The 26227-nt window shown below is 39.9% G+C and overlaps 1 protein-coding gene across 5 annotated transcripts; it reads right to left on the bottom strand.

The window, feature by feature from the left end:
- Positions 1-568: 568 nt before the first annotated feature.
- On the bottom strand, positions 569-25776 carry ATF1 (activating transcription factor 1). Of its 5 annotated transcripts, none has more exons than XM_060764011.2 (9): positions 25559-25775; positions 18566-18734; positions 15282-15396; positions 13357-13491; positions 11001-11098; positions 8783-8913; positions 8245-8409; positions 5647-5806; positions 569-2949 (listed from the first exon to the last, which is right to left on the bottom strand). In XM_060764011.2, coding segments are annotated over exons 2-9 (951 nt in total). In that variant the 5' UTR covers positions 18568-18734; positions 25559-25775; the 3' UTR covers positions 569-2804. The 5 variants fall into 5 exon arrangements, with proteins under 5 accessions (XP_060619994.1, XP_060619997.1, XP_067320026.1 ...); XM_060764014.2 differs by having other exon boundaries at positions 15326-15396; positions 25559-25651; XM_067463925.1 differs by lacking the exon at positions 13357-13491 and having other exon boundaries at positions 25559-25776.
- Positions 25777-26227: the final 451 nt, after the last annotated feature.

The raw sequence follows: 26227 nt of genomic DNA, 5'->3' as shown, positions 1-26227 counted from the left end.
AGCACCCCTGAGAGGAAATCACATCATTCCCATGAGAACACTTGCTTTATATCCCTTTGGTCTTACCTCCTATGACCTGCCACGATCTAGCGCTGATCCCAAATGGACATGGAGAGGGCCATCAGCACATTTCAGTGGACTGCATAAAAAATAATACTGAGTTTGGTTCCAAACTGCATTCAGCAGCTATTGTGGCCACAGCCTGGAATTGGTTCCTGCAGTGTTTGTTTAGATACTGCACAGTGAAACTGGGTCATAAATCCACCTCCAAATTGTATTATTATAAGTTTCTGTAGAAGTTGCACCAGTTATCTCAAAGGTGCTACAGGATCCTTTTGCATACAGATATTCCAGACTAACTTGGGTATGCCCTAACATTATCTGCTACACAAATGCTTAATTTTAGGAAGACGGCAGAATTTGCTGTATATTTTTGCCTTTGAAAAAAAAAACCCTTAAAGCCATTTCACCTAGCATATGTCAGCAGTCTCTAGCATATGCAGATACCATCAATGTATTTGGCTAGCACTCTTTCTACGGTGAGTCTTCAAGGGACAGGACCACCAACTTTGGTATTAGAAGGAATGATTTAATAAGACTGTCATTGGAATGATTGTCATAATAATCTCAAGATGTCCAGTATTTCTAACAAGGCTTGCACTAGCACAGTTTACATGTAAATGGCAACATTTCAAAGGACACCATTGTAACAATTCAGCATTAAGTAGGGTAAGGCAATATTTGTTAATTTAATGGTCATTGTGTAGTCAAGAATCCAGTGAACAGCAAAAGATCCTTTAACATTTCTAGAAATATGACACCAAAATTACATTATTATCATCCCTGACATCTTTATAGTGAGTGCAGATACCTGTGCATTCTTCTGCGCACACCAATAAAGGATCCTCTCTTAATTAAACTATGCCAAATGAAATATATAGAAATAGGAAATAGTTTTCTTGAGCATCTCTTAAAAATAGAGTTGAAAATCTGAAAGGGAAAAAATATTTAATGAAAGTGTATAAATATTTAAAATATTCATATAAACTCAATTTTATAGAATTTGGAAAAGTAATACTTCAATTATAAAAAAATATATCCAGTGTCTTACTTCAACTGGATTACTATTTTATAAAAACTGGAGATATTTTAACAAATTACTATCAAGTTTCCAAATGAAATCTTGTTAACTGATTATAACATGTTAAGATTTTTACCTTTGGTATATAATTTTGAATGTGTTGGCTGGAATCCAGTTGGGCAGTTACAAATGCAAAGCCTATACTTCTGCACTTGTGCTGTATTTATGATCCCTGTGTAGCCCCTAGATTAAGGGATAGAGACCCTGAAAGCCTCCCAAAACTTACCTGCGAGCGGCCACTGGGAGGGATGGGAATCTTATGTGAGCAAAACTGGCAGGAGTAGGGAAAGTCAGGTATCTGCTCCCAACCAAAAGGGGAAGAGACCCTCATTGATCACAGTGGCTGCTTCCCAGTTCATAAGGATTGGGTGATTCGAGCTGGGAGTCCCTGTGTCTGTAACTAGGGTGCTTAACTCTCCAGTGGGTTTCCAGTCAATGTGTTTTACCATGGGGCCAAGCAAGGAGGGTTTACTGCAATGCAAGATCTTCAAACATTATGACGCCTGCTGACTTAACAATCATTTCTGTTTATCTGGGGATGGGAAATCCTATTCAGTGACTAAACAGAAATAGCCCTTTAGGGAAAAAAACACAGGTTGGCACCCCTTATTTGAAATGCTTGGGATCAGAAATGTTCTGCATTTCAGATTTTCAGATTGTGGACTTATAATGGAATATTTTGGAGATGGGATTCAAGTCTAATCATGACATTCATTTGTTTCGCATACACTTTATACACAATAGTTTCAATAATTTTGTCCAGGAAACAAATCTGGTGTATACTGGACTTTCAGAAAGCAAAAGTGTCTTTATCTCAGCCACCCATACAGATGATTCTGGAATTCAGGATAAGGAATGCTCAACCTGCGCTCTTCACCAATTCTGTTCTGCCATTACAAAAATCAAAACATTGGTATCAGCAGTGATATGTCATCTGTTTTTGAGAGGGGAAAACACCCTTCATAACCAGTCTCTATGTGCTTCTGGGAAGAAAGAGTCCACTACCTTTACCAACACTGATAACCACAGCACACATTTCTTTTTTAAAAAACCATACTGTTAAATGCAAATATATACTTCTATCAAAGTAGTGGCCTCTATCTTCTTGACACACATATTAGAATTTACAGTTAAGCCAAATATATATATATATACATACAATAATAGAAAAGCCCTCTTCCTGACAGGATCCTTTCTCAAGCATTCAATGAACACACGGGTGGCAGGAAGGAGCAAAGCCAAACACTGCTGCCATCTACGGGTTCAACCTGCAGAGAGGAGCCCAGAAGCAAAGGGGCTGAGGATAACTGACCATCAGAAATTTAAGAGATTGGAACCTGACCAAACACACCGATAGACTTTGACAGCAGAAAATAAAAGATCGAGCACTACAATCAAATGTATCTGAAGTCCCATCTCTGCACATGTCCACTGATTCCGATGTAATGGCGATTCCAGTTGTGCCAGCAGAAGTCTTCCAAGAGGCTTCATGTTTCACTTTTGTGCACAAATGGCTTCTAAATAAAATCCTACATTTCTAGGTTGATGAATCTGAGGAGAAGAAACTCATGTTTGACTTTCCATCTTAATATTTTAAAAAATAATATAAAAAAATCCCTCTGAAAATTCTGGTGTTAACAAAAAAGGCCTTGTTCTCTTCTTCTTACACGTTTTTATGGCAGTAAAGATCTTTCAGTGTTTTTAGTTCTTCAATTAGGGTTTTGTTCTGGTTTTCAAGGACAGCAACTCGATTTTCAAGGCATTTCACATATTCCTTCTTCTTTCGGCGGCACTCGCGAGCAGCTTCTCTGAAATCCAAAAGCAACATTTCAATTACCGCAGTAAAAGAGCCTTAGAACAGCAGCACATTGCAGTTTTGTGTCGTAACTAAAGCATGTCTGAGGAGATGTTTGCCACTTGGCATATAAAAGAATCTGTCATAAGCTGGTTGAGCACTTGTTGCCAAAGTAGTGAACCATCTAGATTATCTGGGGAGGCCCTGCTCTTGATCCCGCCTTCCTCGCTGGCGCATCTGGTGGGGATGAGAGACAGGGCTTTCTCAGTGGTGGCTCCCCGCCTGTGGAACTCCCTCCCTAGGGATATTAGGTCAGCCTCCTCCCTCCTGACCTTCTGAAAAAGAGTAAAAACTTGGCTCTTCAAGCAAGCGTTTGGCAATTCACTGTAATAAATAGTTATGAGCTATCAAGAATGAATATGGAATGGCTAGACAATGCTACTGGACAATGAGTCTAACAGTACGACACTGGTGATCATATGTTTTAATAGTTTGATGGTTTTATATTGTTTTTATGATATTTATTTATTTATTTATTTATTGAACTTGTATGCTGCCACTCTCCTGGGGCTTGGAGCGGCTCACAAGAACAAGCTAAAATCGAACACAATTTAAAAACAATTTAAAAACAGAGATATCAAAGATCAAAGGCCTGTCGAAACAGATATGTCTTACATGCCCTGCGGAAAGCTGATGAGTCCCGCAAGGCACGGACTTCAGGTGGCAAAGTATTCCAGAGTGATGGTGCCACTGCTGTAAAGGCCACTAAAAGGGTTTCCAGCACAAATAAATAAATACAAAGCGGACAATGTGATCAAATATAAGAATGTGTGCCTGCCCTTTCAGAAAACTTTATAACTTTCAATGAGAAGTGAAGATAGAGAAGAAAACATCAAATTGCTGATATGGGTAAGAGGTTCAGAGTGTGGCCACGAGCCACTCATGACCCTCTTCTTAACTCAGGGAAAGATATGATGTCTGGATTCCAAAGGGAAGAGAAAAGAAAGTGAATTCCATTTGTGAGTTCACCTTGAAATTTTCTCACTTGCGACCCTTTTTGAACAATAATTTTTTACATGATTCAAGGTATATAGTAGGCCTGTTTGATCAAGAAAAAATTTGTTTCTAAAATCGATTTGTAATTGGGGTGTTTTTTTGTTTCGATATTTAAAATATTTACAAAACTTTCCAAAAAAATGTTTTGTTATTTACGAAATTTCGTAAATATTTACAAAACATTTTAGAAACAAATTTTTTCTTGATCAAACAGGCCTATGATAAACTGAAACTCCATTTGCCTAGTTTCCAACAGACCTCTGAGGATGCCTGCCATAGATGTGGGCAAAATGTCAGGAGAGAATGCTTCTGGAACATGGCTAGCCGGCTGCTCCGAGCGCTGCTTGCCCCTCAGCAGCGCCACCGACCGCCGCGACGCCCCCGACTCCCAACACAGCCCCTCAGACCGGCCGCCATCTTAGCCATTCCCTCCCCCGTCCCCCGCCCCTCCCTCCAGAGAATTGTTGGAGCGGTGCCTTGTGGGAAACGTAGTTCCAAGGGGCACGGGGAGGCTAAAAAGGCAGCTCCGAGGCACCAGAGACAACCCAGCCTCTTTTCCACTGAGCTACTCAAGCGGTGCCCTAAAGCATCATGGGAAATGTAGTTCTAAGGCGCTGTTTGGGTTGCTAGGGAGGAAAGGGAGTGAGAGGAATTATTGGGAAGTGGAAGCTAATGGTGCAGTAGCAGATAAACTGAAACTCCATTTGCCTAGTGCCGCAGCAGCCGGAGCCGATCGGATGGCGCGCGCGCTCCTGCGCCCTCCTCCTCCTCCTCCTCCTCCCAGCTGTGTTGCAGGAAGTGCCAGGAGGAGGAGGAGGAGGAGGAGGGCGCAGGAGCGCGCGCGCCATCCGATCGGCTCCGGCTCCTCCCAGCTGTGTTGCTCGCGCCGCCCCTTCGCCCCGCCCGCCCCATTTACTGCTGGGGTGCTTGGGAGCGCCGGATTGGCTCCCAGGCACCAGCAGCACAGCAGCCTCCATCCCATTAACGAGACGAGCTGAAGCTCGTAAAAAAAATGGGGCTGCTGTTTCGATATTTTTAAACCCTTCCGGGTTTGAAAATATGTTTCGAAATCGCGTCGGATATGCTAAAAATAACGAATAAATTACGAAATAACGAACTAAAACCAACAGGCCTAGTATATAGGTATATAAAATAGGTTAAAAAATAATTTGGCATTTGCAAAGTGTACTAAATTTTTCCTTTTTATAAAGTATTTGTTGTGGAGTAAGCACTGCGCATTGTTGCTAGCAGATTTGTGTAAATTTCTAAAACAGCTAATAGATTCAGTAACCTTTTACTGTTAACAATTTTTTGTGATTCTAACATTGAGCTAAAGGGTTTGTGACCCACAGTTGAAGAAGCAATGCTCCAGAGGACCAACCCGTCTACTTGTATTCCAAGCCGACAATTCAGAGGTTCAAAATCAAGGGTCCTCTGATTTACAGACCATAATTACAGCGGCAGCAAATAAGAAAATCAGACACGATATTTCTTAGAAGAAGCAAAACACCAACAAAACAATAATAATAATAATTTCTAACCTGCTCTCTCTCCCCAAAGTATTAAAAAACAAGCATAGATGCCAATATAGCTGTATCCAAGAATTAGACTAAGGGAAAAGTACCCTGGCAAATGCCTAATGGCAACCAAATACCTGTTTTTCATGAGCCTAATTTCTCGTTTCAATTGTGGATCATCTGTCTTGGATGACTGCGATGTCAAGGAGACTGGAGACGTCATAACCACCGTCTGAGGGAGAGAAGCCGTGTTTGGGGTGCTTCGTATCTGGTATGTCTGCATGTCACCCGAGGCTGCTGCAGAGGAACAGGAATGAAAATACAAGGTAAATTATTTTCACTTAACTGTCTTTTGGCAAATGCACGTAAGTATAAATCACATCTAACAGGTGAACAAGTCCACAATTGGGTATGTGTCTCTTTGGAAGATTTAGAAACAGCAAATATTTGCCTGGCACTTTATTTATTTATTTGGGGTTCTTTTACCCCGCCCTTCTCACCCCAAAGGGGACTCAGGGCGGCTTACAGAAGCAAGGCACGATTCGATGCCTGCAGTACAAAACAATCAAAACACAAAATTAGACAATTTCACAATTACATCACACTAGTTCATGCATTATATCAATAAAATCAATAAAAACCAATACAAACCCAATTCCTCTCTTACAAGGTCAGTGATCGCTAACTCATAGTTCTAGTTTTCCATTCCACTTCATCAATCCTGTTGGTCTTATTCACCTGACTGTCTTACTTAATTGCCTGATTGCCCAAAGGCCTGGTCCCATAACCACGTCTTCACCCTCCTCCTGAAGGAGAGGATGGATGATGATGCCCTGATTTCCCCCGGGAGTGAGTTCCACAGGCAAGGGGCTACCACTGAGAAAGCCCTGCTCCTCGTCCCCACCAGCCTCACTTGTGAGAGTGGTGGGGTCGAGAGCAGGGCCTTCTCAGATGATCTTAGATTTCGGGGTGGGACGTAGAGGGAGATACGTTCGGACAGATACACTGGACCAGAACCGTACAGGGTTTTGTAGGTCAAAACCAGCACCTTGAATTGTGCTCGGAACTGAACCGGCAGCCAGTGGAGCTGACATAACAGGGGGGTGGTATGCTCCCTGAATGTCGCTCCGGTGAGCAATCTGGCTGCCGATTGTTGGACTAATTGAAGTTTCCGAACAGTCTTCAAGGGCTTTCAAGCTGATTAAAAGAGGTACATGCCTTTTATGTGTTTAAAACTGTACAATTGTGCTCACTGTTTTGAAAACTGCTTTGTCCCTGCTCTTCATCTGGTGTGGCAAGAAGTTTTCAGTTTAAATTGTGAATTTTAATTATGGAAGAGTAGTGTATTTATAAGCATTGCTTTGTTTATACTTTTGTAATGAAACCTTATTTGAAATAGGTTTTAAATGTTTTAATTATCTTTAATCATATTTTAGTTCAGCTAATTCCCTCCCTAATTTTGCAATTGAATGTTTTAGTGCATCTTTTGAAAATCGTTGCCTTGAATGCAATTTTAAGAGAACAGCAAGATATAAATGCAACAAACAAGCAAACATTATAATGGTAGTGTCCACGTAAAAAGAATGTATTTGTACAATATTCTACTTGGCCATATTAAGGTAAAAACCTGGTAGATATGCCCTATGCACTCACAAGCCCAGCTCCTGCCCAGGCTGTGGACACTCACTTGGGGATGCTATACATACTGTATATGCTCATGTATAAGAGAAATCAAAACCTGATATGCAAACAATTCGGTGGACTTCCTAGTGTAAGTACTGCATCTGAATGGTAATAAAAAAGGAACCACCTCCTCTCTGAGTAGAGGAACTAAATAAAGACAATTGATCAGCCTATCCCAGGAGAAGGTAAAAGAAACTCAACCTCTTCTACTTTCTCTGTGCCCACTGGAGGGGAAGGTCCAAAAATGGACCACTGCCATTTTCTTATCTGGAGAATTTTTAAAAAGCTAGAAGCAGCACAGCAGCAGAAAGAAAAGGGAGGATTGGTGCTTCTTTCATGTTATTCAGAGATGAGTTAAGCTCCCAACCTTTGGCACCTAACTCAGAGAAGGGGAATAGCTTCTTTTGGCTAAGAGTTATTACTATGCCATTAATGCCTATCAACCATGTGATGTCTGGCCTTTTTGTGTGTCTGGAGGGAAATCTGGTGGCCGGAGGCAACACTGTTGCTTCCCCTTTTCTATCAAATTACCCTTGATTTACCCATAAGTCATATCACGATCCATAATATTGGCCCTGAAATCTGCCCTTGACGTATACATAAGGTCAAGTTATGCAGGTGTATATATTATGAGACAAGTATAATTTAAGATCACAATGAATTCATGTCACAGAATCATGCTTGAATAAGGCTTCATACAGGTGAAAGAAGTACACCAGCAAATTAAAAACTAATAAAAGATCAATGTAATAGAAGAACTTGAGAATAATCCATAATATTGGGTTGCTGCTTTTCAGGGTGCATGGCCATGTTTCAGTAGCATTCTCTCCTGAAATTTCACCTGCATCTGTGGCAAGCACTCTCAGAGGTTTGTTCAGAGGTCTTCTCAGACATACAGCCAAAAAAATTTGCAGCAACCCAGTGATTCCGGCCATGAAACCCTTCAACAATCCATAACATTATTCCCAAAGATATTTGGAATATGGTAGAACTTGAGATAGCCAGAATAAAAACCCTTCTAACGAGCCCTAAACCACTGTTGATATACTTACTTTGCACTACCACCTGGTTACTTGGCACAAATATCTGTTGACCGTTGGACGTTTGCACATACTGTAATAGCGGAGTCCCACCAGCATTTGCAATTGTCTGCAAACTCTGCACATTCTCTGCTCCTGGGCTATTTAGCTGTAATGGTCCATTTGGAGCAATGGCGACTTTTGAGATTTTAAAAAAAGAGAAAGATGGTGTTGATCACTACATAATATAGGCACAACCTATAAAACGTCCTTTCCTTTCGCAGCTGCCGCAGGAATTGTTCACTGAACACTTTCTGTTGCCTATGAATAATTCCCTTCATTCACCCTTCACTTTCTAAATAAACTAAGTAACATTTTCTTTCTTTTGTCAGTGCTGCATTGCTTAAGCACTTTTTAAAAGAGACAGACAGAACTATCTATCATTCTCCATAAAAAGATTTAAAAGCTTCAGATAGGAAGCCCAAGATGGATTTTTAAAAATACTAATGCCAAACTTAACTTTCATTAGGAGCAACATTTCCAAGGACAAAACCTTCTTAATGTTACATACTGTATTGTCCCGTGCTGGTCTGGTAAACAGGTGCAGAGACAGACATAGACGTGACAGTGGAGACACCTGGATTTGCCTCATCTCCTTTCCTATTGTGTGTATCTTCGGAAGAAAGGTCGTTGAAGATTTTTCTAGAAAAAGGACAGCAAACTATTCAAACAGATTGCTGGGAAAACCATCCTGAATTAAGTTGGTACAATTACAACTTCAGTGCCAAATATTTTTCACTCTAGCCCTGTTCACTGCCTTGCCATAAATCATCTCAAATGTCAAGATTAAAAAATTAAGAAAAATATCACATTTAATTGCATAATAGTTGCCATTGAGTAACAGTCATTGCAAAATTTTGGTGGCAAAATTGGTATTTTTGTGTTCTTCACATAATAGTCTGTTTGGAGCTGACCCTTCCTTCTTTCTCTGAAGACAAGACAGTTTAAAAAAAAACCTGAAATAGAAGTCTCTGAAACTCAGATTTTCCCTCCTCCATCCTTTCTCCAAAGAACTTCATTTCAGATTTTGTAAATTGCCTTTGAAGAAAGAAGGGTTTTTATTAATCAGAGGGGAGGCAGTTCAACAAACAAACAAACAAACAAGCAAACAAACAGAAACAGCTGTTTGTTTGAGGCTGGATCATCCCTCCTTCTCCTACTCCTGTCTCCTGGGAGGTAAGGCAGATAATGGATGATGGGATAAACAAATTGAATACTCTAGAAGACTTAAAATAAAATACTTGTACTAACTTCTTTTTATGAAGTGGGAGGGTGGACTGATAAAATAAGAGTAGTGAGAATGAAGGGGAAAATATAATGAAGCAATATATAGAAAACTGTTGATTATAACCCAAAATCTAGAGGGGGAATATTGATGTAATACATAAAATATGAAATTAAAAGAATTGAACTATAGATAAAATGTTCAAACTGTAAGAATTAAGATTATTTGTGAGTAGGTAGGTAAAATGGCATGCTGTTAAAGAAAAACATTGAGAAGGAACATGGATAAACATACTCTGGAATAATTAAAATAAAATATAGTCTTGTTATGTAGTGGATGAATTGATGAAATAAGAATTTTTAAATGAAGGGAGAAAAACAACAATATATTATATTGAAAACAATATCTGAGGGCTGAGAAGGGTCGCAGACAAATACAATAAATAAATAAATAAACAAATACAATAAATAAATAAATAATCTAGATAAAAAAGAAAAAAATCTGGGATCATATTGAGATATGAAATAAAAGATGAAATTACAAGAACTGAATTTTAGTCAAAATATCCAAATTATCTGTATTTTTAACTACACTTATAATAAACAGAGGCCGAAGCAATTAAAATAGAAGTACTACTTGTAATGTTTTTCATGCATTATTTTATTTGTATTCTTTTTTAAAGAGTGAGGTTACAGGGGCAAAAGGAGGTCATGGGAAGGGAGGACTTAATGAGTGTTTTGGTGTCTCATTTTAGTGTCTATTTTGTTTTATTGCAATATAGAGGGCTTGAAACTCTAAAAATGTCAAAAAAGAAAAGTTGGGAATTAGAATGGCCCCAAAAAAACCATTAAAACCACAGTAGTTCAGATTACTACATAAACTGAGAGTTGTCCTTATTACACTGAACAGGATGGCACTCACAGAAGAATACACCTTAATAACCGATGATTACACATTCATTAATAAGCATTCAAATATCTAATGATTTTTGGTTGAGATATATTGACAAATTGCACAAATCCCTTTCTCTAGACCTTTCTCCACATTTGATGATGCAATGAGCCCAGCATGCCATGAAGAATGGCTCTTTCTTTTAACAGAGGCAGCAAGGAGGATGTAACAGAGTGAGCAACCAAGCGAGGTTTTTTATGATGGTGACACACAAACTAGGGCCCCAGAATCAGAATGAAGTTATTTGATAGGCTCACATGAAGATACAGGGTACCTAGGATATTTTAGTCACTGACTAAATCAAAAGATCTATCTTGATTTCAGTCTGGAAGCAAACTGGCAAGCAGAGTAACCATTAATAAATATGGTGCCAATGGCATAAATTCAGACTTTGGAACCAAAAGGAATTCCGCATAGTCTGCAAGGAAAGACCCAGGCAGCCCGTTACAGATAAGGAATCATCAAGGGAAAACATGATTCAATATTTCTTCAAAATCATAGAAGACAAACAAAAGATCAAAAAAACACAGATGCTTTTATAGAACCTACTGACCTGTACGATGGACGGCGCACAAGAATATCCCTGGCTTTCTGTGAAGAATCTATACTATCTGAGGAATCTTGTGAGTCATCGCTTTCAGACAAAGACACCTGAAAGAAAGACAATTTATCACCTTATTGTAAAAGACATGCAACTGCAGTTTGGGGGCAAGACAAACACAACTACACTGATTTTTAAAAGTGACACTAAGTACATAATGATTTCTAAAATGCACCTTAAACATCTGGAAAAATACTTGGGTCATATGTATGAGAGATTCGTTTTCTCTGGACTGCAAATATTGTCGTCATTAAGGGGACAGTTATGTTATCATCATGCTTTGCCTTGCAGTGCTAGGAATGTCATCTTGGAAGGAATAAGGACTACTCAGTCTTTCTTTAGTAGCATCAACAGCTAGCGTCCTCTAAAGGTAGGTATAATGTGAGAAGGTACAGTAATAATCTGCCCAAATCATTACTGCCTGCCCTTTCCTTTAGCCAGAATGTGCCTGCTGAACTGCAGCTGTACCACAATGAAAGGGATTCCTCAGTTCATAGAAGGGAAATCCAGGAGCCAACCTGCAGGTTTTAGAAGTCATGACATTTAATTCCCATAGCTGCTCTTGAGTAAGGAGACCCTGGTAGTTTCAGCAAGTCTGAGCCCATTATGCTGCCATTGCTTTCCCACAGAACAAAACAGTGGTGCTGTGATGTCGAAATGTCAGCCCTACAGAAATGCTGGGAATGAACCCAAATAAATCATTTGGCACACGTGTCAACGTTGTGTTCCCCATCCCAAAGCCTATGGGGGAAAATGCACTTTAAAGAAACACCAAAACCTTAATGTTGTGTTTAGAGAGCAAGGATAAAATTGCAAACCTAAACCCACATTTATTAGATAACTTGCATAGCACCACCAACATGTAATGGGCTTTTCATAATATAAGAGGACAAAGCCCTGACTCAAGGGGCTTATACACTTGGCCCTCCATGTCCATGGAATAAACCACCCACACACAAAATATCCAAAAAAACAAACAAACTGATTTTGCCGTTTTCTACAAGGGACACAATTTTACTATCCCATTTATATATAATGGGGCTTAAGCATCCAAGGATTTTGGTGTGTTAGGAACCAACCTCATGATCACCATGGGTGCTCTGTAATCTATAATTCAACGCAGCAGAAATGAGGGTGTAGGGATGATGGTGGAAGGTAAATAAGCAACACTTCTATATACAGATAGTCCCCAAGTTACAAACATCCGACTTACATCTGACTCCACAAATGGTTTTGGTTTTGTTTGTTTTTTTCGTGTCAGGAGTGATTTGAGAAACTACAAGTCATGTCTGGTGTGACAGAATTGGTCGTCTACAAAGATGTTGCCCAGGGGATGGCCGGATGTTTCACCATCCTGTGGGAGGCTTCCCTCATGTCTCCGCATAGGAAGCTGGAGCTGCCAGATGGAAGCTCATCCCGCTCCCTGGATTCGAACCGCTGACCTTTCAGTCAGCAGACCTGGTGGCACAGGGGTTTAACCCATTGCGCCACTGGGGCTCCTGTTACAAATGGTGAGACAACAGGAAGTGAGAAAAATCTGCCCCTAGGAAGGGAAATTCACTCCTAGAAGAGTTTTCATAGGGAAAGCATATCTCCACTGAAGATTTTTCACCAATTCTTTTTTGCACAATAAGCCACATTTTTCAAAATTCAATTCACACAGGGACAGAAAGTGAGGTGAAGTTCTTTGAACATGGGCACAGACAGCTAAAAAATATTACAGGGGTTTTAACCCTCCCCTCAGCTATCCAAAGCCTATATATGTGTGTGTGTGTGTGTGTATACACACAGAGAGAGGGGGAGGGGGAGAGAAAGAGAGAGATACACTGTTCTGCTTTACATACAAATTCAACCAGAAAAATCCTACACAACATATCTTGTCTGTAACCCAGCGACTGCCTCTACTTAAGGCCTTCAGATCTTGAGTTCCATGTTCACATCCAAGTCACAGCACTGCTAATGCCACAAGGAGGGGGCCTTGAGAAACCGTCAGTACATTTCTCTGGCTGAAGGAAGTAACTCAGAAACAATATATGGTGCTTGCTTTCATCTGAGGTATAAACAGGCTCTACAGAATAAGTGATACCATTTGGTTTACATTGGAGCAGAGCTGAGAAAAATATCAGGCACAGTTTAATACATAGAAACAATACTGCTGCTTAATTACAGATATAGAGAAATTTCTTGACTTTTCATTTCTCTCAGATGCCATTGCAAAAGATAATGGCATTATATTGGCAATGCTGGTTAGGTTAAAGTGTGTTAAATATTTCAGACAACAGGTGTCTGCCCAAAGTTAGCCATTTACCTGTGCCGATTGCCCTTGGGGTGAATGAATGACCGAGGAGGCCTGAGCTGAATGAATGACGCCCTGGACTTGATCCCCACAAAGTTGCACAGATTTTGTGAAAGCTCCAAGAGGAGTTGAACCTCTAAGAGACATCTGAAATACATAAATAATTTGCTAGCTGAGTTATGAAATATAGACTATTTGCAATAAATAAATGAAAGCATGAGGACTGATGAGCATCTGTTAGTATTACAGTTCACACAAGGCCACACTAGATGTCCTCAGTAGTCAACATTTCCACAGCATTGGGAAGTCCCATGTACCAATATAAGGCATTTCTCAGGCAATGACGGATAAGGACAAAACTTGGCACACAGAGGCCCCATGACCCACTCAACATTCTGGTACGGTTTGGGGGAGGACGGACCACAGATGATGGGACATGTAGTACCTTCACTCACTTCCAGAGACCACTACAAACCTCAGCCATATGGGAAAACCACAATGTCACTTTAAGTACTAATTCAAAAATTTTACAGTCACTGTAGTAAATCATACTTTTGCTGGAAAGAAATAAGCTCTAAACTCCAGGGAATCTGCAGTAGGAGTTCTACAACACCGCAGTCTTAGTTTTGTCAACCCAACTTAAACAGACGACACTTATGAACCCATTAAAACAGAGACTACACAACCTCAGAGTTTGGTAGATTGCAGCTGTTGTGTTGCTGCTGTCCAAGGGCTCTTGGGATGAATGAATATTCTAAACAAATAATAGTAAACCAATTATTATACTTTGTAGATTTATGATTTTTTTGCTAGTAGATAACTTTTCATAAGCACTCAGACTTTGCTTCTTAAGTGAAACAACATTAAGGGGTTTTGCAATTAAAAAAATGGTTTTCTCATTTAACTGATGAAGTAGTCAACATATGTCAGGGGTGTCAAACTCATTTTCATTGAGGGCCACATCAGCCTTATGGTTGCCTTCAAAGGGCTGCTGAATCCACAGAGGGCCAGCTATATATCTATATTCATAGCAATTAGTGCTCTTTTGTTTTTACCCAATTTGAGTCCCCAGATGTTACTGAAAGACAACTTTCACTTTTGATTATTGACCATGCAAACTGGGGATGATGAGAATTGCAACCCAACAGAACTGAGATTGAAGATTACTGGACATTTTAATGTCAGACATCATATCCACAAGCCACTATCCTGACTGAATGGAATAAACTGTAGCCTCCTAGATGTTCCTGTATCACAATGCCCATTAGCTCTGGTCATGATGTCTAATGATGAAGAATACAGGAGTTGTAGTCCAGAATCCGGAGGGCCACATAAAATGACATGGGCTGGATTCAGCCCACAGGCCTTGAGTTTTGCACACGTGACAATAAGTGATCACTGAAGAGGATCTAAAAACAAAGGAGAAAGAACATTGCGTACAAATCCTTTTGGAAGTTTCGTGTTTACGTAAGTGGACTGCAGGAATTAGAACTGGGCAGTTTTGTAACATTTATATCCAGTAGCAGGGTTGATAAAACCACTGGTATAGAACAAAACCAACACACAACAGGGCGAATGCACTATGGGATGTGCAACACATCGGTCTTAATGCATATACCATCAATACCAATTTCCACAGGGGGCATTTTGTTGGTGTCCTGTTACATATCTTTGAAGTTGAGCAAAAGGGTTTCTTTGGATCTCTGCTACATAGGTTATTTAATGGAACAGGTCATATGCGATTCTGGTGGATTATTTTATGGCACATTCCAAAATTTAGTGTATCTTGTCAGGAAAACAGTAATTAACTAAATATCCTTGAAGATACATGCACATGGACTTACTTGACCAATAAAAATCCAACTGATAAAAATCAAACTTCAATTAATCTGCTTAAAAATTCCTCAGAGGATCTGACCTTTTGTAGCTTTCTTTACCTGTTGAGAAACACGAGAAAGCTGAGTGGCCTGGAGAGTGGTACCTTGTAACAATGCTGTTTGTGGAGAGGTTGCTGAATTGTTACTGGTTTTGTGTGCTTCTTCCATACTCTGCCTATGAGGAAACAAAAAAAAAAAACAACACACACACAGCAAAATGAACAATTTACTACTATTAAATATTTTTAAAAGAAGCTCTACAGGTCTACAACAATTTTGGTGCCTGAAACCTTTTGTAACCATTGCCAAGCTCCAGCTACGTTAGCGGGGGAAATGTCAGTGTTTAAGTTAAAACAAAAACAAAACAAAACCAACAGGTTATTTACCTGAAACTTCAGTTCTGAAAATAACGTTTCTGAGCATCACATATATTGTATTTGACAGTTCACTGTCTGCAATGTGTCTGGACCCATGGGCCTAAATTCTGTTGTTATCCTTGGATAGAGTAGACCAAATAAATGAATGTAATTTACCTACCTGTTGACTATTTCTGAATTGTATATACAAGTTAAAATCCCACTGATTAGTCCCAGGTAGATTAGGTCCTTTCAGTAAATGGCTGACTTTCTATTCAACAGTTGATTGAATGGACTGACTCTATCTGGGACTAATCAATGGGATGCCAACATATATATACAATTCAGACATAGTGAAGCAAGCCTATGCCATGATGAAACCAGTGAAACATACAGAAGTGGAAACTTTTAAAGTTTGATTTAAGTTAAAGAGATTTATGGATTTTCAACTTTCAGGGAGTTACCGACACTGAGAGATGATCTGGGCTTTCTCTCTGCCACCGCTAAGATTTTTTGGACCTTCACATCTGCAGCAGTTATTTGATATACTGTGATGATTAAGGATTTTGCTTCTACCTAGTAGCTCATGTTTTTGCAGTATGCTCTCTCATAACTTCTGCTCAGCTCTAAAATTTATTGGAATGAGTACAGAAGAACGTAATGATTACAAAAACGCTTTTCTAAAATGTGTTGAGAGTGTTTCCCTCTACCCACCCAATTTTGGCACTTAGCCAGTCCTAGCTATTAATATACTGTGAAGTCAGAAAGAGGCATATGTGTGTAGGGAGAAGGCTAAAAGGGACAGCCATAACGGCAGGAAGGAAAGCTGTCTTAGAGATCATCTTGTTGGAATTGATATAGAAAAAGAGGTTGCATTCAGCTATACTTGAGAATGTGTGTGTGTTTGTATATGTATATGTATGTATTAAAAAGATATGGAACAGTTCTTCAAATCAGAAAACTGTTCTGTTTCTTTTGGTGATTTATTCAAGAAAATGGGATTCCCTGGCACCTTTGCCTCCCTATTTTCAAATTTTCTCGAGAGGGGGAGGTCAATCCCCTTGTATTCTGGTTTGTTTTAGAAGTTTCTGCTTCAACCAAATGTAACTGGTATGTGAGTACCCTGTAGGACAATTGGGTATTTCCCAGTCAACAGCACCACTATCTACACACAAAGGATTCCAATAAAAATACCTCCAAGGCATTCTAAGATGATCAACTTGTTCTGAACACATTATTACACAACACTTGAAATAGTTGCAAGAGCCGTTGCTGAGAAACTGGAAGTTATATTTCATTCAATGGAAACATGAGTCACTGATTTTTCCCTGCTGAGATCAACCACAGAAGTCTGGTTCTGAAAATTGAAATGAGTTCTGAATATAATAGTGATGTGAAATATAGATATATAAATTCAAGATTGTTTCGGTCCTTTCTTTCTTAATCAAATGATTTACACAACTGTTGTTGAAAGTTTAGCTCTCACATACTTAATGACAGCAAATCACAAGCTAGTCTAGGGTACTGGAGTCAAATAAGTACATAGATTTTTTAAAAACACACAAGCAGTTATGAGGGAATGGGAATCAATGGCACCGAATACTGACTGGCTAAGAAGAAATAAAGAAGCAGCAGCAGATGGGAAGAAAACTGTAATTGAGTTCCAGGAAAGGGTGATAAAGCAATGCCTGCATGTGCCTTCAAACTGCTTATGGCAACCCCATGAACTTCATAGTTTTTTTAAGGCAAGGAATTCTCAGAGGTGATTTTGCCAGCAACTTCCTCTGAAAATAGCGTACAGCAGGTGGGATTCATTTGGTGGCCCATCCAAACACTAACAGACCTGACCCTACTGAGCTTCCCAGAACTGCCTTTAATATATATAGCCACAACAGTGCAGCAACACTTACAGATAAAAAGAGCACAAATGAGAACTGCTCTATGTGGAACATTCTTTGTTTACATGGAATTACACTGATTTTTTTTACCTGGTGCTTTAATAAACTGACCTATGGGACATACAGTCAGCCGTCTGTATCCAAGTAGGCCACATTCACAGAATCCATGTATTCATACCATCCATGGCTTAAAAATATTCCTACTCCTTGCAAATTTTGATTTTGCCAATTTATATAAGGAGCACCATTTTTCTATATCTTTATATATAGACTTGATCATCCATGGATTTTGATACCCATGGAGGATCCTGGAACCAAACCCCATGGGATACCAAGGACTCATTCTATTACACAGGATACAATCAAGGACAGTTTCTTTATGGGAATTTTAACAATAAAGCCCTACACAGCTCAGGCCCAAATTATTTGAAGGATAGTATTCTATTCTCCTGTATGAACCTGCATTCTGAGATCTCTCATAACCCTGACGGGTATATTTGGTGGCAAAACGGGAGAAAGAAGTCCTTCTCAGTGGCTACTCCCAAGCTTTGGACCTTTGTTCCCAGAAAGGCTAGTAAAGGACCTTTCTTGATTTCTTTCTGGGTCCACATGGAGAGCTTTTATTCCAACAAGCCTTTGATAAACTGTTTGTTTTTGTTTTTTTGTGGCACTGGGCCTTGTATAATGTATTGAGTTTTTATTTGTTCTCTTTAATTATCTTTGTTTTCACTATTTAACTTTTATATGCTAGGAATTTTTAAATATGTTTCTGTTGTAAGCTCTCTTTTGAGTTCCAAAATGGGGAAAGGGATTTTAACAATAAAGGGCGTGAAACACCTCTCTCTCTCTCTCTCTCTCTCTCTCTCTCTCTCTCTCTATATATATATATATATATATATATATATATATATATATATAATTCGAACTTATATGCCACCACTCCCCCTGGAGCTTGGAGCAGCTTACAAGAATGGCTAAAATCTAACACAATTTAAAAACAATTTACAATTTACAATTAAAAAACAATCTAAAACAATTTAAAAACAGCAATATCAAAAATCAAAAGCCTGTCGAAACAGGTATGTCTTACATGCCCTGCGGAAAGCTGGTAAGTCCCGCAAGGCACGGACTTCAGGTGGCAGAGTATTCCAGAGTGATGGTGCCACTGCTGTAAAGGCTCTGTGTCTGGTTGCTGTTAGACGCAAGGTCTTGACACTGGGAATTTCCAATAGATCTTGGTCCTCAGAATGGAGGGATCTCTGGGGTTGGTACAATAAAAATTGTATTTTTATTGAAAAAAACACACTACCGCCCTGATAGGGATGCTTTAAGACATCCTATTTCAACAGTGGCCTTCAAACTGCTGGCATTTCAGAGAAAAGAATTCACATTTATACAATAGATATTGTACGCTCCAAGCTCATGGTATACGTAAAAAAATTCCCCTTATGCTTAACTCAATTACTAAAACTTTGCATGTGTGCCAAACTTTTAAGTCAAAATTCTTCACGTAAACGACACTACTTTTATCTCCCTCTCCATCTTGCAAGATAGGTTAGTTCTGAGAAGGGTGGAAGTGAGAGAGAAACAGCTTGAATGAGGCCACATAGGGAGTTCATAGCAGTGACGTAATTTGAATGGCAGGCTTCCTGATACGTCACTCTAAGTGAGGCATTGCCCTCACACACAGTGCAGACAGAGAATTGTTATTATTCACTTTTATTAAAAGGTATTTTTCAAGATTGACACAACAGAAGGAGAAAAATATTCCATTTTGGATACTGTGAGAATTCTGTAGTGAGCTGGAAAAATCATGCATACTTCAACTTTTGGACAACACGATGAAGAAGAAAAAAAGTTAGCTTCAGCCAAAATTTTCAGAGCACAAAGTTGGAAAAAGACAATCATCCAAAGCAGTTTCACAGCTTCCATTAGCCAAGGAAAGTGAATTTTCTATGTCTTCAAAAGCATAGCTTGCTGTTTCTACACCACTTAGATATGTTGCAGGATACGAAAATATTATCCAGAGTTTACCTGGTAGGATTGTAATGAATGTCTAGTGCCCGTTTTTAAAAACCAAAATACTTTGAAGTAAAACCGCTGTCCAGCAAAGAATTATTGCAACAAAATCCTACTGCTTCTAATTAACTCATATTCCCAGTGATATTGTTTCATCTTTTCTTTCTTCTATTTCTTCTTTTTGATGTTGCTTATTTGCTTCAATATATTAATATATAGATATAACAACTATCAATTTCCTTGTTTTCACTACAAAATGATCATTATTCAGGCTTTAATGATTTCTTATAAAGGTTAATGTAATGTTTTACATATTGTTCCCCCACCCCCATTTTAAACCTTTGCCTCACTTATAATTTGCCTCTGCCTGTAACTAGTGCTAGGATGTACGCACCTATGGCAAACCACACCGAGTCTACTCTATGTCCACTGACTCTTCTTACCTCTTCCAGACAGGATGAGTTCCATAATTCTCCAGTATACATCAGTACAGATACAGATTATAAACTTCCATTTTTATCAAGCCACAAGGAGCCAGCAGCACCATGAGTCAATTTCAACTGATATACCTGCAAGCACTTAGTAAACTGGTGGTCTGCAAAACCCATGAAATATACAGAGTTTTACTACAGGCACACTCCCTTTGAAAAATACAAAGAAGCAGAGGACTATTTGAAGCCTCTTCACTCGGTAGAAGGATACTGCAATGAACAGTCAGCTCTCAACTTACAATAAATAAATTGGGGGTTTTTTTTAACTTGAAAGAATCTCTCTAGGAATTTCTAAGTCTTTGACCAACATCTGCTGCTGGAAGCCAACTATAGAATTATATACTGAAGTACCTAGAGATTCATAGGGAGGTGTTTTCTCTAGAACTGTAGTTCTCAACCTATGAGTTCCCAGGTGTTTTGGCCTACAACTCCCAGAAATCCCAGCCAGTTTTCTAGCTGTTAGGATTTCTGGGAGTTGAAGGCCAAAACATCTGGGTACTCACAGGTTGAGAACCACTGCTCTAGAAATCTCTAGGTCCTCCAGCATAACTGGAGATAGATGATCACAGAAATTGCTCAGGATAACATTTTTAATCAAATTCACTAATAACTAAATCTGCAAAAGTCAAAACTATAAATACATGGTCATCTTTACTACATGTTTATGAAAAGATGCCATATAAACAGTTCTGTGTTTCAGTATCTGATGTCCTAGTCTGGACTCCATATTCTTCAGATTCTTTTTTTTTATTACTGTTTGACATCTTTGGCCTTACTGCCCTTTATCTTCAGAGCATGCTTCTTAAACTTTTTTAGTGTTTTTACTTTTAACAAATATTTATCATGTAGATATAACTTTGTTAACAAAACCTCTGAAAAAAACTCCTTCTTAGAAAGCCTTCTTATACCACACACTCAACCCTCTTTCCTCTTCATCCTCAGACTAGTTGGAGGTTTTTTTTAGCAGCTTCAGCTGGAAGATAATGAAAGCGGGTTAGAGAAGCACAGAGTTTTGGTGTCAGACTGCAGCAGTGAATCTGCAGTAAATAACCCAATAAAGCAGTGGTTCTCAACCTGTGGGTCCTCAGGTGTTTTGGCCTACATACAACTCCAGAAATCCCATCCAGTTTACCAGCTGTTAGGGTTTCTGGGAGTTGAAGGCCAAAACATCTGGGGATCCACAGGTTAAGAACCACTGCAATAAAGCATGGACTGAAAAAAATGGGATTCTGCTATAGCTGTGCCTGCCTGTCTACAACACACATACTGAGCAAAAACTGACTCCAAAATCCAAGATAGTATGTTTAGAAAGGACTACAAAGAAAAAAGGAGAGTGGTTCACCTTGCTCCATTAGCTGCTCAAAACATGTATTTAATACGTTTGGCCACTAAAATTAGAAATCATGAGAAATGTGGCGGATGGTAAAAGAAAAAGTAGATCAATTTCAAAAGAAGTATTCAAGGAATCTCTAGAAGGTTTGGTTTGTTTTTGTTTAATAATGGAAGCCTGTTGTTTCATTTACCATGTGTATACTGTGAATTCCGAATAAAAATATCACTGAAACAAATTCATTTGCTCTTTCTATTTTGTATGGTATAAAAACAATACAGCTTATTTCCATGTTATTTCTCACTCTGCCACCACATTTACTGTTAAAACCATTCTCAGTTGTTAACACTAGAAGCCCCCGGAGGCACAGTAAGTTAAACCCCTCTGCCGGCAGGACTTAAGACCTACAGGCTGCAGGTTCGAATCCAGGGAGAACGCGGATGAGCTCCCTCTATCAGCTCCAACCCCTCATGCAGGGACATGAGAGAAGCCTCCCACAAAGATGGTAACACATCAAAACATCCGGGCGTGCCCTGGGCAATGTCCTTGCAGACGGCCAATTCTCTCACACCAAAAGCAAATTGCAGTTTTCTCAAGTCGCTTCTGACACGACAAAAAAAAAGTTAACTGGCATCCTTTAGTTGTACTCCTTATGGTCTAAAATCAGTTTTAACACTGATAGAGTACAAAGATCCACCGGTTTAATTATACTGGACTGGGCCACTGTGCAATAAAAATAAAAATAAAATCTTAGCACAAAAACAAGAAAACTACTTGTACACGGTGAATTGGGATATCATCCTAGTTCCAAAAATGTATAACTGTTAGTAAAACAGAAGATATGTGAGTGCGATTCAATTTCTTTCTCCTCTGTTCTTTGTTCTTGGGTTCTTTGTAGAAATTTGCACTCTGAACTTTAATTAAACTTTTATTCATTTTAAAAATGATCTTACATATTCACTCAGTTTTTGTATTCTTTTTAGGGCAGTTTATTTTTTCTTGTACTGTATTTTGAAAATTGTAAACTACTTTGGGAAAATTCATGTCTTGGTAGTAAAATTATTTAGTAAGTATGTAAGTGTAGAAATATTTATTTATAGTGTACAATAAATATAAAAAGCAATCACTTGTATAGAGTGTTATACAAGAGAGTGTTCCAATTTACAGTAATAATTACAATAGTGAGAAATATAACAACCAGTTAGAAAGAATGAGAAAAACAAGGGTTTTTCACATGTTTACACTTCATTTCAATAGGACTTGAATACTAAGGAGCTAAATTAATGGCTTACACAAAAAGTGGGATCTGGAGGAAAAGAGAAGCACATAAAAATGTCACTAAGAAATAACAAATGTACACATTTAAAAGGAAGCATCAAGCCTGATATTTTTGATGCCTTCACATAACCCATTTAAAATACTTGCACCCCACATTTCTACTTATCAGAGCAATTCAAGGCTATTCATGTGTGTGTATATATACAAATATGCTCATATATATATAGGTAATATAAACAAGACAATTTAAAGTTGTTTTTTTAACACAGTCATTATATTGACTAATTTCTGGAAGACATATTAAAACATTCATTTTCAACCAATGACAAATATACAACAGTGGTGCGCAGACCTGAGGTGGGACATTAAAAAAGAAAAGATCATAGCAATAAAAATTACAACCAAAATACAACCTTTTTTATCTTTTCAAGATACCGAAGCCATACAATTTTAACCTCAAGAAAATGATTAAGATTTTCCACTATTAATGGAAGCATATGACTACTAAATGCTATAATAAGCCACACATGTAATAATAGAATGGCTGGCATCCTGTAAGTGGCATATACACAGCTATAGGTATTGTGATGGATAATGCTGAGATGGCTGGTGGAAAGCAGAAGGAGGGTTTGGAGAATAATTATATCTGTTACAGAGATCTCTGGAGGACACCAGTGAATCTCAGTGGATGACGTAATCATTGCTACAAGGACATTGTTAGGTGTTTCTCTGCTTTCTCCGTTGCATGCAGGACTGTTACCCTATGCTGTGCCACACAGGATCTCTGGCAATGCCTGAAAATCTAAGTATACCCTAGGAGAGTGGTTCTCAACCTGTGAGTCCCCAGATGTTTTGGCCTTCAACTCCCAGAAATCCTAACAGCTGGTAAACTGGCTGGGATTTCTGGGAGTTATAGGCCTGGGGACCCATAGGTTGAGGACTACTGCTCTAGGAAAAAATAAGCTTTTTCGTTACTTTCATATGATAATTTTGAGTGGGATATATTCTCCTTGTTAGTGTTGTTAAAACTATTAAAAATCATAAGCCTTTGTTGGTTTACTGCAAATCACCCACAAATGTCCCAGTAACTCAGGTTTATTATCATGGAGTCCCCCGGTGGTGCAGTGGGTTAAACCCCTGTGCCGGCAGGACTGAAGACCGACAAGTCGCAGGTTCGAATCCGGGGAGAGGCGGATGAGCTCCCTCTATCAGCTCCAGCTCCTCATGCGGGGACATGAGAGAAGCCTCCCACAAGGATGATAAATACATCAAATTATCTGGGCGTCCCCTGGGCAACGTCCTTGCAGACGGCCAATTCTCTCACACCAGAAGCGACTTGCAGTTTCTCAAGTCGCTCCTGACATGACCAAAAAAAAAAAAAAAAGGTTTATTATCCACACCCTAATGACCCCAAGGGCATCTAATCGATGTTTAGATAAACATCTTTGAATACATGTCACATATCAAACACTAACTGTATTTACTAATAAGTATATCTTCAAAGGAAACTACAATAAATGCTGCCTCTCTGCCAATGATACATACACGATATATATCTATATTGTTAGACGTCATTTCTGTCGCAAAGAGTGCACCACACTATGGTATGTTGTGTAGGTGCATACATTCTTATCTATTTTTTTCCATCACTCGATTATACACTTTTTTGTAGAGCTCCTTGCAAGAAGTGCACTAAAAAACATCAGTGTGTGCTTTATGCACTCACACTACACACACACACACACACAAAGCAACAGATAAAAGTAAACACAATAAACAATTTCACTGATTGTTCAGCATTGTATTGCAAAAAGGTAAAGGCTTCCCCTTGACACTGAGTCTAGTTGTGTCCGACTCTGGGGGGTGGTGATCATCTCCATTTCTAAGCCGAAGAGCCGGCGTTGTCCATAGACACCTCCATGGTCATGTGGCTGGCATGAATGCATGGAGCGCTGTTACCTTCCTACCGATGCGGTACATACTGATCTATTCACATTTGCGTGTTTTCGAATTGCTAGATTGGCATAAGTTGGGCCTAACATCAGTTTACCCTGCTTCCTGGATTTGAACCTCAGCAAGTTCAGCAGCTCAGCAGTTTAACCCACTGCACCACTGGGGGCTCTGTATTGCAAAGGTGGGCAGAATTATTTGAAATAAACTATTCCAATCCCAAACCAAAAATTGAAGACTGAGAAAAATGGCAAGGTCTTCCCTATGACATGAACACAAGACAAGTCTCCTTTGGGAAAATATCATTGGGGGGGGGGGGGGGGACACAGAATCTCAAGGGATGCATCTACACTGGAGAACGAATGTAGTCTGGCTGTTGAATCCTGTAGTTCGGTAGGAAACCTTGCAGTAGAACTACAACTCCCAAAACTCCTTTTCATTGAGCCAAGGCGGTGAAAGTGGTGCCAAACTACATTAACTCTGCAGCTGAGAAGCATCCTTACATACAAACAGCTAAAATCCACACAGCTGGTCCTTTAAGAAATAATTGCATTTTTAAATACATCCCCCCTCCAAATATACATCGCAGTGGGGAAGAAAAGTAATATAAATGCGGTGCTGGGGTGTTTTAGCCCGGGCATGGGCCAACTTGGGCCCTTTCCTTAAGCTTAAGCGGCTGAGGGGGAAAAGGAAGGGGCCTGAGGCTGTGAGGAATGCTGGGAGTTGGGGTCCAAAACCCCTGGAGGGCCCAAGTTGGCACATGCTTGTTTAAGTCACAAACCAAGTTATGAAAATAGGGAGGAATCAGTCACTCTCTGTCTCCGAGAACAGAAGCGTTTGGGACACCTTGGAGCCTGGACAAGGGGCTTCGGTTTGTGAGGGGCCACTGACAGGAGGGAGGAGGAAGGGGCTGCTAGGCCTTCCTTCCTCCCTCCCTCCCTCCTACCCACTCACCGTCTTTTCCCCTCACAGCCCCATTCGCGCTCGTCGCTTCGGTCGCGCCCATTTTATTTACCTCAGAGGAGAGCTTCGTCCTCGGCGCCGGAAGGAAGGAGGGAAGCCACCCGCGGAGGCGAAGGAAGCGGGCGCCACTGCCAGCAGCGCCGGCCTAGGCCCCGCCAGGGACGCGCGCGCGCGCACACCCTCGGGACCATAGAGCGCCCCCGGAGGCCCGGACCTAGAGCGCGCGAGCCCGCCCGCGAGCCGGCGCCATTTTAACCCTAGAGCCCACCCCCTTTCCCTTGAACAACCACACGCTGTAATGCCAGAGCAGCCCCGTGAGCGCGAGCACCAATCCCTTCAGAGCGGGCTCGCGCAACCTGATTGGGCCTCCAACTCCCAGAAGGCCCAGCCAGCTTACTCAATGGTCAGGGATTGTGGGAGTTGGAGGCCCTTCCACATCCCAGAATATCAAGGCAGAAAATCCCACATTATCTGAGTTCAGGGTTCAGAGCCCTTCCACACAACCATGTAGAATCATAGAATCAAAGAGTTGGAAGAGACCTCATGGGCCATCCAGTCCAACCTCGTTCTGCCAAGAAGCAGGAATATTGCATTCAAAGCATCCCTAACAGATGGCCACCCAGCCTCTGTTTAAAAGCTTCCAAAGAAGGAGCCTCCACCACACTCCGGGGCAGAGAGTTCCACTGGTGAACGGCTCTCACAGTCAGGAAGTTCTTCCTAA

The sequence above is a fragment of the Anolis sagrei genome, chromosome 2, assembly GCF_037176765.1.
Source record: "Anolis sagrei isolate rAnoSag1 chromosome 2, rAnoSag1.mat, whole genome shotgun sequence".
Classification (NCBI taxonomy): domain Eukaryota; kingdom Metazoa; phylum Chordata; class Lepidosauria; order Squamata; family Dactyloidae; genus Anolis; species Anolis sagrei.
The sequence above is the reverse complement of the archived record's forward strand: the minus strand, read 5'-3'. Positions and strand labels throughout refer to the sequence as shown.

Coding starts and splice junctions, on each gene's coding strand:
- ATF1 (XM_060764011.2), bottom strand. Junction 11,099..13,356: donor CCCAAGGGCAATCGGCACAG/GTAAATGGCTAA, acceptor TCTTTCTTTCAG/GTGTCTTTGTCTGAAAGCGA. Junction 8,410..8,782: donor GACCAGCACGGGACAATACA/GTATGTAACATT, acceptor AAATCTCAAAAG/TCGCCATTGCTCCAAATGGA.